At 39.4% G+C, this 12743-nt stretch overlaps 1 protein-coding gene across 3 annotated transcripts in view; it reads left to right on the forward strand.

The window, feature by feature from the left end:
* daam1b (dishevelled associated activator of morphogenesis 1b) overlaps positions 1-12743 on the forward strand; it is an 84530-nt gene that overhangs the window by 41659 nt on the left and 30128 nt on the right. For all 3 annotated transcript variants that reach the window (XM_066676028.1, XM_066676030.1, XM_066676029.1), the window contains exon 3: positions 6049-6138. In XM_066676028.1, coding sequence (XP_066532125.1) covers positions 6049-6138 — 90 coding nt within the window. The remainder of the gene's footprint in view (positions 1-6048; positions 6139-12743) is intronic.

The raw sequence follows: 12743 nt of genomic DNA on the forward strand, positions 1-12743 counted from the left end.
GGCCTAGAGGTCTGAGAGTGACCACATTCTTCTAGTGCGTCCCAAATTCACGACTAATGGAAAGCAATGAAGTCAAACATGGATTATATATGTTTTGGACTCCTCTGTCCACAGAACAATTTTTCCAATAGCTTTCTGGCTTGTCTACTTGATCTTTAGGAAACTGCAGATAAGCAGCAATGCTCTCTTTTGGAGAGCAGTGGCTTTGTCCTTGCATTCCTGCCCTGTACTTCATGAAGAAAGGTGCAACACTTGCTCTTTATCATGGAAAACTTGTGATCAGATTAATGCTTTGAAGTATGGGCCCCAAACGTCAAATAAAGATGTTTTCCATGAGTGTGCACCTTTCTTTGGTTGCACCTCAGTTTAAAGTTGAATGAAGCACTTAGACTTGAACTTTAATATAAACTTTTGCCAATCTGAAAGGCTTTCAGTTGCATAAAAGTTACCCTGGGTTCCTTTTGTGACCTTGCACGCTATTTTATACTTTTACGCTTTTGATGTGATCTTTGTTGATTGACCTCTCCTGGGGAGTGTAACAGTGGTCTTGAATTACCTCTTTGGTACTCAGTCAGACTGAGTGTGAATTGGTGGAGTCAAAACCTTTTAGAGATGGTTTGATAACCTCATGAGCGTCAACAACTCTTTTTCTGAGGTCAAGACTCTTGTTCTTTCCACAAACGTTTATTGTGAAAATCAGACATTGATTGATTCTAGTGCTTTAAATACTACAGTCCACCTGATTTTCAGATTTTTTTTTTTTGTACTGACTTTTAAAAAATCACGTTTTAGGTCGTTTTTCTCTGCAGAAATATAGACAATTGTAAAGGGTCCACAAACTTTCAGTTGCCACTGCAACATTAAAAAAAAAAATGAAACAAAACAAAAAAAACTTTAATGTGATTCTGAGACCTTTGCAAAGAATAAAAAAAAATGTGTTTCAGGGTGATGTCCAAGATGATTTACCTGATATCAACATAGGGAGCATTGCAGATCAGTTCTTCCATCTTAATTTGATTTAGTTTGCGTGTTAAGCTTAAAAGATTGCCCTTTTTCTAATGACTTGATGAAATTAGTGAATCACAAGGAGATGAGGATTTTGCATAGACCCTTTGACAGAGTACAGTCTGTTCTGAAAAGAACTCATTGTAAACCCTTTGCATGCTATATATTTATGATAAAAGGATAATGAAGAAGTAATGTTTATAAAGGTGCTGCTTGATATAAGGGTAATGAAAACTGAGATTTTCCACTGAAGCTGCAAATTGTTGGTGGGGGTGCTTTTATCTGAATCTAAAGCTGGAGGTTTGTGTAAGTAAAAGGACTGAGCACAGATGTGAGACTTAAACATCTCGGCTTAATGTGAAAAGCCAGTGACTCAAACATTTGTTTCCTTATATAGCTTGGAGATGAATGCATAAACCGTGACTGAGGAGGCGAAACCATACAAGGATCCAGTGATGAACACTCTGCCAAATACTGTTGTACTCACTCAGGCCATTCTCTTAGCACTGTGCCTGTAAGATCACTTTGTGGCTCACAGCTGATAGTAGCTTCCATTACAACGCAAACATTTGGATTCTTTCTCTTTTTATTAACTGTATGGGAACTGACATATGACTTTATTGGACGTACAACTTACATTGGTTTTGTTTTATCTCCCTTTTTAATGTTAGACATTTGTCCATTATCACTAGTTTTACACTTACCCAGATGACATGAATACTATTACTATACTATGTGTATTAAGACCTGACGTCCCCCCCGATGCTGGACTGTGACTGAGCAGCCGCTATCGTTTTCATCGCTGGTTCTCTGGTTCCCCTCACATTCCTGCTTGCTGAGATACTGCTTTTGTCTGTGGCTGCTCTTTTAGACACAAGCCACAAACACTATTGCAAACCTGGACCTGCTGCCCATATGTCACTCTGTATAAACTCACGTTGCCAAATCAAACAGCTTCCCATTCCCACCTCAGCTTGTCCCTAAAAAGAACAAAGAGCTGGTCTCTTATGTAGGTTTTTCTCTTTCATTGAGCTTTTACCTTACTTTGCCCAGAGGTGTGAGTTTGTTATGTATTATGTTACAAAAGCCCTTTGATAACAGATGTGCACAGCCCACAGAATTACCCCTATTATCAGCCGTGTTTTGTAAAGCTAGATGAGGCATGTTTTGAAGAGACGTGACAAGTTGTTTACACATAAGCACAAAATAAATGGCCTACTTATATTACAACACAATGAGGTGTTTATTTTTGTGTTTTTTTTTTTTTTTTTTGGCTTTATCAGAAAGTATTTGACATGAAAGCGTAGTGACATGCTGGTTTGAAAGCGACACTAGTTTCCTCATACGCTCATAAGGTCACACAATGTTTTAATGTCAGCTTCAAATCAATAATATAATGAAATTATATCAGTTATTCAGTTTTGATCATTGACTAATTTGACCAAAAAGTTTAAAAAGGTCATAGAAAATCACGGTCAGCGGATCCCCCTATCTTAGACAATTTTTAAACAAGGAGACACGTTGTCATTAATGCAAGCATTCAGTAGCAGTACTTCTGAGTTTATTTAAATGATGTGTTTTTGTAAGCATCACGATTTCATTATGTAATAAAACTGAGTGAAGGATTATTGTTGTTATTCAGTGAACTCTGTTTCCTAAAAGTGCAATGGTTTTTACATATTTTGGCAAGTCGAAAAAGTGGAGGGTTTTTGATTACTCGTTATTTGTATTTTGTATTTATAGAGCACCTTTCATACACGAGCAATTAAAAGTGCTTTACAGAGTCAAAGAAACAGGGAAAAGCCGTTAACTTAAGAGCAAGAATAGGGAAAAAAAAGGCATAAAAGGAATTTAAAGCAATTAAAATAGTGCAATAAAAAGAAAGCATGATTAAAATGCTTCAAACTATTAAAATAATGTGGTGGCACAGTGCCGCAGCAGGTAGTGTTGCAGTCACAAAGCTCCAGGGACCTGGAGATTGTGGATTCGAGTCCCGCTCTGAGTGACTGTCTGTGAGGAGTTTGGTGTTTGGTGGTCTCTCTGTCCGTGTGGGTTTCCTCCGGGTGCTCCTGTTTCCTCCCACGGTCCAAAAACACACGTTGGTAGGTGGATTGGCGACTCAGAATTGTCCGTAGGGGTGTGTGTGTGTTGCCCTGTGAAGGACTGGCGCCCCCTCCAGGGTGTGTTCCTGCCTTGTGCCTTGTGTAATTTATTCTATTATATTTATGGATTTGAAATTATGTTGAGATCAAGAATCTACTTTGCATCACCTTATGGATCCTTTGTACAGAGCCTGTATATTTGTGGACCTTTTATTAATGTGTTATATGTGTGAATGAATGAATGAGTGTGTCCGTGTGAACACTGGACTCTTGCTGAGTGTGCAGCTTGTTTCCAATGGAATGAGGAGGGTTACAGGAAGAGGAGCGGAGGAAGAGACTTGGGGCAGGAAGGGAAACACAGCAGTTCTTCCTTTCTCCTCTGGCTCTGTTGTTCATCAGGGACATTACTGTCACCAGAAGTGACCAGACAGGAAGACATTAACACTGTTCTGTAGTGGCTGATAAAAATGTTGAAGCGTGTGACTATATAAGAAAATATGCAAAAAACATTCCACCAGGATTCAGTATTGCAGGGTGTTAACTGTTATATTAAAAGAAGAGTATATGGAGTTTTAATTAAAATGGACAACCTCTCATTGTAGTTGCCACTACTAGGACATGATGAAGGATCATGTGCTTACGATGCCCCAGTTTTATTCTCTGACCTGGGTATAAGACACTTCATTTCCTCTTCCTAAAAATGGGACACACAGGATGGAATGAAACTTCTGAACAATACTTCAAACTATTACGTGAGTTTAGTAGACTGACTGAACAATCAAAAAGAATGATGTGAATGTTGAAAGCATAGGTTGGGCCTATAGTAAACATCACCTCCATCCCAAAACACACAGATCAATTTATGCTAACAATGCAGACACTTCCACAGCTGTGTAGCATTTGTACAGGGTCTGCATAGTTCCTTTTAAACAAAAATCTTATGAATCCATATTGTGGCATATATAGGGGACAGAAGAATGACTGAAAAACTTGTTTACAAAAAAACCCAGTCCTCTAACCATTAGGCCACAGCTGCCCACAATTAGCCATGTGGCTTAATGTTAGTGTTTATTGTGCAAATTTCACCAAAAGGGATAAAAGACAAACTAAGGTTTAGTGTGTTTACGTGATTCACTTAGCAATTTCCCAACTTTTTTATTTATATATGTATCTAAAATCAGCTCAGTCTTGAATATATGTCTCATTAAGTCAATGTAGTGTTGGAGAGAAAAAAAACTTTGTTTACAAAGCATGCACTTGATAATTTAGCAAGTCAACTGCTCGGTGAATCCTGAAACATTTTGCATAGTTGAAAAGAACCCCCCTTTTGTGAATGCAGCTCATGCTAGATATTAAGCGCCAAAGTTTATTAAACAGCCGTGGTTTCCTTGATTAATATAGTAGTGTCCTTTAAATAACCAAATGTTTTGGGCAGGATTCATCCACTTGTTGTGGCATGCGGCCTGTTGTGGAATCCTTCATCAGAGCTGCTCCATTTAGGCTGAGTGGATTGCATAGTATGAATGGGAGTGACATGCAGTCTCCTCTTGGGGACCTAGGAATGGAGTGTGAGGCCAGACTGGGGTGATATTGCCCCCCCCCACCAGATCTCTGCAGGGAGTGACAATGAAAAGGAGGTGCAGTTGCACATATAAGTGCATGGTTTCACTCCAGCAGTCACAGAGATATGAGAGGAATTTTTTGCATGTGCGTATATGTTGGTGTCTGTTGGATTTTAATGATTACAGGGACTATGGGGCCGCACCAGCTGAGACTCCTGCGTCCTGAGTTGGAAAACAAAAGCCCCAGAGCATTTGTGGTTGAGGACACATGGGCTTTCTCTCAGCTCGATATGCTCAGCAACACCCACTGTCGAGGGCCAACCACAACACAGCGCTTGTTATGGGTGCACTATTTCCAGTGACAAATGAAAGGAAATTGCTAGTGGAGAAGTTTATGACTTGGCTTTCATTGTCAAAGCCTTGCAGTTTTTTTTTTTTTTTTGTTTTTTTTAGTTTTTTTTTTTTTGTGTGTGTGTTTTTTGTGTATTCACTCCACCGTGTACATGAATGAGTTTGATTTGTCCCATTCGTCCAAACTTTTCCTATTTTGTATATTAAATATGTGCTTGTGCAGAAAGGTCAGTTTTTGATAATACAGCATTACAGTTACTACAGTTACATCCTTACATTCTGTTGTTGGAAAATTAATTCTAAGCCAAGCTTAACTTTCTAGTTACTGTTTAACAGCATTGTCAGCATGCCAGCCTGCTTTGACTTAAATACAGAAACATATGGCAGCATAAACATCAACATCCTTTTTTTCCCTCTTCCATTTAAATGTATGTTAATTTCTTTAAAAATAACTTGAACACAATGGAGTTTCCTCCCTCCTCTTAAAAGTGGAGGTCATGTCTTTTGTCACTCTTGTTTGTTTTTGTGTCATAAAGCTGTAATCATGTGTGGGATTGTAGAAAATGCCATTCCACAGAATGATTTCATGTTGACTTTACATTTCACCATTGGGTATGGAACCAAAATGTAATGACTATGGTATGCCTCTATAATTTATGTATTTATATATATTTTAAAGCCAACATTTTTTTTATATATTGAAATCACTGTTGTAATAAGTACATTCTTTTGTAACAATTCTAATCCTACCCCACAGATTTCTTAAGTTTTAATTAAGACATAACCTTTTTTAATCAAAATATTAACACTTATAAGACTGAAATTAGCAATTAGGTTTGTTTTCCCAAAATAGAGTATTATTAATCAGTCGTTTTCCACCACATACTGTATTTAATCACTGCAGTGTTCAAAACTTGCCTTTCTTCCATAAAGTCTCCCTGAAGCTTACAAATATGGAATTTCAAGGCTTCAAACGAAACATGATGTGAATCAACTGACCTAAGCCCTCATTCTGTCTCTCATTGCAGGATGAGCTGGACCTCACAGAGAAGCACAGGGAAGCCATGTTTGCGCTGCCTGCAGAAAAGAAATGGCAGATCTACTGCAGCAAGAAAAAGGTGAGAAAAGTCCATTAAAAAGTTATTGCTGGTGTGTGTGTGTGGGAGAGATTAATATAACCCTTCCACCACCCAGTTTTCATCATTTGTAAGTGGCTCTCCAACAGGTCTTTATGCAGCAAGAGCAGTGCTTGAGATTATCATAAATCAAAGATAAATCAAAGCAGTGAAGTTTGTAACTCTTATATAAATGAACTGGTCCTTAAACCTCTATTTTGTCCATTTCCTAATTTTCAGCCAATTTCCCATTCACATCAAACATGGAGGGCTTCATTAGCTATAAGTGCCTGCTTTTCACTGAGTGGTCCATGTAAGTGGAGCTCCATCTCACGGGTCCTATAAGCCTATATCTGAGGAGATTTTTGTTCGTTGTCATGGATGATATTATGCAGTGTGTTTTATGGCCAGGGAGGGAAAAGAAATCCCTATAACCCTTAAATTTTCCATTAGCTTGCCCTTGTGTAATATAAATGAGATAATTGGAGATGAAACAGATTACAGCTATGGAAGGGTCTGTTTTAAAAAATAACTTGGAGTGCTCCTGTGGGTGTAAACAGGAAATTTTGCACAGTGTTTGCTACTTTTCACACATAGTTATCGCTTGTGAGCTCATCAGAAACCCTTCTCTTGCTCCTTCACTCGCCGTACGCTTCATTCAACATTAGAAACCTCTCAGTATTTGTGTAAGGGCCCTCTTTTCTGAAACAGCCATTCATGTTTACTGGGGTGATTTTTGTGGTTACTGTATGGTTTTGAAATGTTTGTCTTGTAGGTGTAGTCAACTGTTGCCCAAAGTCAAACACATGTGCCAGAAACATGTTGAAGAGGCAAATTCTCTGCACCTTATCACACACATGAATTGGAGACAGGCGCCCTGCGTACCTGAGTCACGCGTCCGATCTCTGAGAGGAAAACTAATCAATCCCAGACATCAGATATACACCAGGTTCAGCACTCGGCTGAAGCAGGCCTTCTGTCTGCTGAGCTGCATCAGTGTCTGGGGGAAAATCCCCCTGTGCTCAAGTAGCGATATGAGGACCATACGAGTAGGATTGAGTTTGTCCTTCTTTTTACTAGGGATGACAAGTTTTGCCATGCCACAGAGGTAGCAGAACTGTGTGCTCATGCTTCACAGAGGCCACTCAATGAGGATTCAGAAGCAGTTGGTGTCAAATTTCCTTTCAGAAGCCTTAGTTTTTGCTCCAGAAAGTCCCATCTCCCTGAACTCTGCTGGCACACACTTGAGAAGTGCAAGCAGGTGGTTCAAACCTGACAGTGATCTAGAAGGAATGCGGTGGGTGTGAAGGGCAACCGTGTAGGAACAAAGGAATTAGAGCTTGCTCATTCTTCTCATGTTCTCATGTCTGTGGGGGAGGACCGATTTGTTCACAAGCAATCACATTCTCAGCAGGATGCTGACTCGTATATTTTTTATATGCTCTCAGTTGCTGCCACATAATATTACTTTAATTTTTTAAACAATTCTATCAAATTTTGATTACATTTGGCGGGGGTTATATAATGCTTATATTGTGATGAAATATCAAGCACTTTTTGTTATTGTTACCGAGCTTTTTTTTTAGCAAACTAGATTGTTAGTGGTGGTGGCTAGTTCATGCTCACCATGCTTCCCTGTGATTTAATTTCTATAGCTCTTTTTTGTGCCACTCTGAAGAGCCTAATTCTGTTAACTTCCTCCCAAAAGTACAGGTTTTGTGTTTATACACATTCAGATTTGGTCTGTATATCCTCCTAAAGCAGACTTGTAGCATAAAATCTGTACTTGTATTCCTGATGTGTGAACTAGTGTTGACATGAGAACTTTTAAAATAAACGTCTGCATTTTCATGAAAATTTCTGAACTGGCAGACTCTTAAATATGACAGCACAGCTTCATATTTCATTTTATATATTTCATATGTTCAAATATATATATTTATTCCATTTTATATACTCAATTTTTTTAATACTAGTTTTATACTTGGTAGTATTTATAAGTTAATGGTAAATTATAATTGTAACTTAAATGCTTGCATAGTCTAAGGAACAGTCACTTCTCATTTCACTGTACATTTGTACCTGTTACACATTATATGTGACAAATAAAAATCTTGAATCTGAAAAAAGTCTGCACCCCTTGACCTCTGCTACACTTCTGTGAGTGACCAGTTGTCTCATGGAAAGAGCAGAAAAGGGGCGGGGCAGTGTGGATGATGCACAATCAGTGACCAATCAAAGTCTAGTTTAGGATGTCTGATAACTGGAGGCCAGTAACATTACTCTCTGTTACATTTTCCTCTCATCCCACAGATTTTCACTATGAATAACTATGTTTGTTCTGAAGCTTGTATATGTGTTTAACTGTATCACAGCTGCTTATGAACGTTCAAATTTAGAAAACGAAAAATAGGTTTATGTAAGTAGTAATATAGGATGTCCTCTTTTTTAGACTTAAAAAAAATGTCCGGGCGGAATTTCACAAACGTCCGGGATTTAGTTTTTAGAATTTAGAGTTTACATAGAATTTCGAGAAGTGTTTCGTTCACAAACTAGTCCCACCCTCCCCTACTCTGTTTGGTTCGCTTGAGTGAGAAGGGGGTGTGGTGAAGTAGCCTAAAATCTTCGGATTGGACGGTCTGACTGTAGAGCTACAGTTATTGGTCAATAACTTTCTCTGTAAACATTTAATTGGTCAGTCTGCACGTCAGTAGTCCTCCCCCCCACCCCCAACAGAGACGTGTCCTCTTTTTAACCATCTCAGATCTGGTCACCCTAAGTAATATGTTTACATTAGTATTAATGTTACCAAAGTAAGAGTAAACTTAGTGTCTGAGCTTGTCTTTTAATCCCAGACACAGATTTACTTGTTATTTTGTGTTAAACTGTCTCCAGAGGGTTTCTCTTGTTACTGGCCGTCCAAAATAAGCTCCTTTGATTGGTCACAAATTATGCGTCATCCACACTGCCCCTCACCCTATTCCACCTCCGCCCCGTTCTACTCTCTCAGGAAAACAGTTACAAGTGCTCAAATCCGTTTTGTAATAGGTCACTGAGAGGCCTCAGAGTGTAGTGTAGCAAAGGTCAAGACTTGTAGTTGTGCTGCACTGTTTAGGATATTGCCAGTTCAAACATTTTCATGGAAGTTTGGATTTTTATTTTACGAGTTCCCACATCAAAATTATAAATACAAGTAAAAGTTTAAGTATAGTTATAAAATAGGAAGACGAGTGTCCGGCCATGACGTTTATTTTATCCTATCACACAGTGTGTCCCAGTTACAGACCTAATTAGTTACTGTCCTGGGACTGTGAGACTAAAAAGGATGCATGGATCACACATGAAATAGGGCACCCCGCTTTCTCATAGCTTCTTGCCTTCTCTTGCCTTCTGGTGTTTTCAAAGGGAGAAGTTTTTTTGCTTTCTGACCTCCTTTCTGAGCTTTTTGAAGATCTCTCTCCCTCTCAGTCTCTCTGTGTGAGCAGTTTGCTGGATGAATTTGAGTGTTTGTATGGTCGTTCCAATTGCAGATTTTCAGCCCAATCTATTTTGCCCTTTACTTTTTCAAGCATAATCCCCAAGAGATTGCTTCAGAAGCCTGGAACAGTGAAAGAGTGTAAAGGATGCATGTGTTTGAGGAGTAGAGGAATAGGCTCCTGGCAACAGTGTACAAGCAATAATGCCGACTCAGCAGCGTGTCTGGCTTGGGCCCAAGAAAGCTCCAATTTGGCACAACTTCTCAGCGCCCCGAGACTGGAAGGGCTGCAGGGTGGAGGAGAGGGCAGCAAGGGAAATGCTGGCTGGTCCAAGGCAAACAGGAAGGTCTCCCTTTGCAGGTGCAGCTTTTGTTTCTGAAAGGGGTGGGGGTCCACGCCAGGGCTGCCAAGCTCACAAAACAACAGAGGAAAAACCTAACAACCTTCACTTTCCATCAGACCACTCTTTCTGTCGCTCCCGCCTTCTTTGTCCCAGTTCATTCAGAGGCACGAGTGTTTGGAGAGGCTTGGACCCGTTCCCCCCGATAGCCGCAGGGACTGGTGGCGTTTCCACAGCGGCTAATGACTGACTGGCCTGTGCCAGGTCTGGCGTGGACTTGAATATTCTGAGTGTTTGTGTTGGCTTTAAACCTGCAGCCAATACAGTGCATGAGGGCACAACACTATTGGTCTTTCCACTTGAGATTGTAAACATTGAAGTGTCCATTTGCTCACTGCATGTGTCATGAGCACTATGATATTACAAAGAAATAAAATAGAACATAAGATACACTTTTAAGTGTAGAGCCCAAGTATCCCAGAATGGAGCAGATCTCATTTGTTTTACAAATAAAAAAAACATGGGTTTCTGTCAAGTTAATGTTTGCCACTATATATATATAGTGTTTTTTTTTAATGTAGATAGATAGTCATTTACTCATGTCTACTACAGAGTAGAGAAACCCATGCTCTGTTCAAACACCACACATTCCAGCCTCTCAGCTAAACACATGATGGAAATTATGACCTCACTGCAGTCATGAATGCTTGATGGAACATATCATTTTGTGCCATCTGCAGTGAAATGCTTTCGTGTAGACAGTAGCTGCTAGGGATGAAGTTTACCTGGGAAACGCCTTGTGTCTCAGGCAGTTTGGACTTGTCTGTGCTGTTTACTATCACCTTCACTGACTAAAGAAGGTGCTGGTTCGTAGGGATGACTATAAGATCCTGAGGCAATGTTTAGGCTGTTTTTGAGCAATGACTCACACTTGCATCTCATTTGGAACAGACGGAGCCTGAATCGCACAGCTGTTTATATCCATGTGCAACTTGTCAGGATAAAATTGTGACATTTTTGGGCTGGTCTTCAAGTGCTTTTCTTTCTCAAAAACCATTTAATTCAGTTTCTAGAGATTTCTGTTTTAATATACAGCTGCTCTGTACATGGACACATGCTCTCTTTTTTCTCAACAGATGTTTATTCAGCAGAATGCAATTCATTTACTATTTAACTTTTTAGACAATTTCAGTGTCAAACATTCAGTTTCTGTGCTTGATAAATTGGAAATGGCGTGTCAGATATGTATGTACACTAATTGTTATGCATCTCTAAAACAGACCAAGCTCCAAGTGCAGAGTACTGATACTGGTATCGGGTATTTGTATGATACCGTGTTAATTTACTCTTACTCATAATCACAAACGAAGCTCTGATACCAACATCCGATACTTTGTGCCTAGTGCACGTTGCTGTGCTAATGAGCAAGACAACTCAATGTCAGTGATTTGGAATTGGAATTTCACAGTCAGTGATGGCAACCCAAGCAAAGCGGACTGCAGAGAGGACCTAAGAGCAGTCAGAATGCATGTCGAGTTTTGACTGTCCTTGAACAAGGTGGATTTTTCACTGGATTTTCAACCCGGGAAATTTTTTCCCGTTTGTGAGAGCACTGTTAGTTGCCTGATGTGTTTTTTTTCCTCAAATTATTTTGAGGAATTGTATATTTTTTTTACGTTATTGTATAATTTTTTCTGCTTGTGAATTTTGAATTGGATCCGACACCATAGATCAGGCTGCTGCTCTTAAATGAACACTGCCAATACATAAACTCCCAAGTACAGAACTTCCCAGCCGTTATTGTATAATGGAAGCTGTCTTACCAAAGATACACAACACTGCCAATGCATACCAAAAGCTTGTTGCATCTTGTGTTACTAATATAGATAGATAGACAGACAGATAGATACTTTACTGATCCCAGAGGGAAATTCAAATTATTGGTGGTGTAATGTAATGTAAAGGAAAATGCAAAATAAAAGATGGACAGTTCCAGAAATTAACAATAAAGGTTTTAAAAAATACACTATTCAAATGCATCGATATATGCAAGTACAAAAATACACATACTTGTACACGTACTCGATTGGGGGGAAAAAAGGTATTTAATGCATCCCTAGTTTGTTTACACAGAGGTCTCAGGACACATTACACTGTTGTGATTGCAGTCTTAGAAGGTTTCAGAATAAATGATATTGTGATGAGGTCACTTCAACAAGCAACACAAACTAGACAATACAAACTCAAACCTTTGTGGTGGTTTGGTCAAGAAGTCATTATTTTGCTTAGAAAGATATTCATTTGTAGTGGCTACCATAGCATAGTTGGTAACACCACTGCCTTCTCTTCTCTGTTCTCAATAAGAATCTGTGGTCAGGACTCCTAACACTACAAATGCCTACCACTGTAACTTGATAAGAGTTGTAGGAAACTTTAGATAAGAGCATCTGCCAAAAGCCATAAATGCCATTTCTGCTGACATACATTGGAAGAACGTGTCTTGAGCTTAGAAGTTCCACAAGTGAGTTTTTTTTCTTTTGTGGAAAGAAGAGTAAAGATTATAGAGTAAACTGTGAAGTCATGGAATCTGAAGGACAAAGGCTATTTTAAGTCTGGGCCCTGGCTCATTGTGCTGACGTCTCTCCTTGTCCTGGACACTTTGTGCAGTGATAATTCAACCTCTGTGTTCCACTGCGGTCAGGTGTGCAGGCAGCCTCTAGATCCAGTCCAGATCTGAAGATATCAGCTGTCCCGCCCCGGGCTAGGCAGGATTTAACAAATCATTGTGGAGA

Source organism: Hoplias malabaricus, chromosome 7, assembly GCF_029633855.1.
Source record: "Hoplias malabaricus isolate fHopMal1 chromosome 7, fHopMal1.hap1, whole genome shotgun sequence".
Lineage (NCBI taxonomy): Eukaryota > Metazoa > Chordata > Actinopteri > Characiformes > Erythrinidae > Hoplias > Hoplias malabaricus.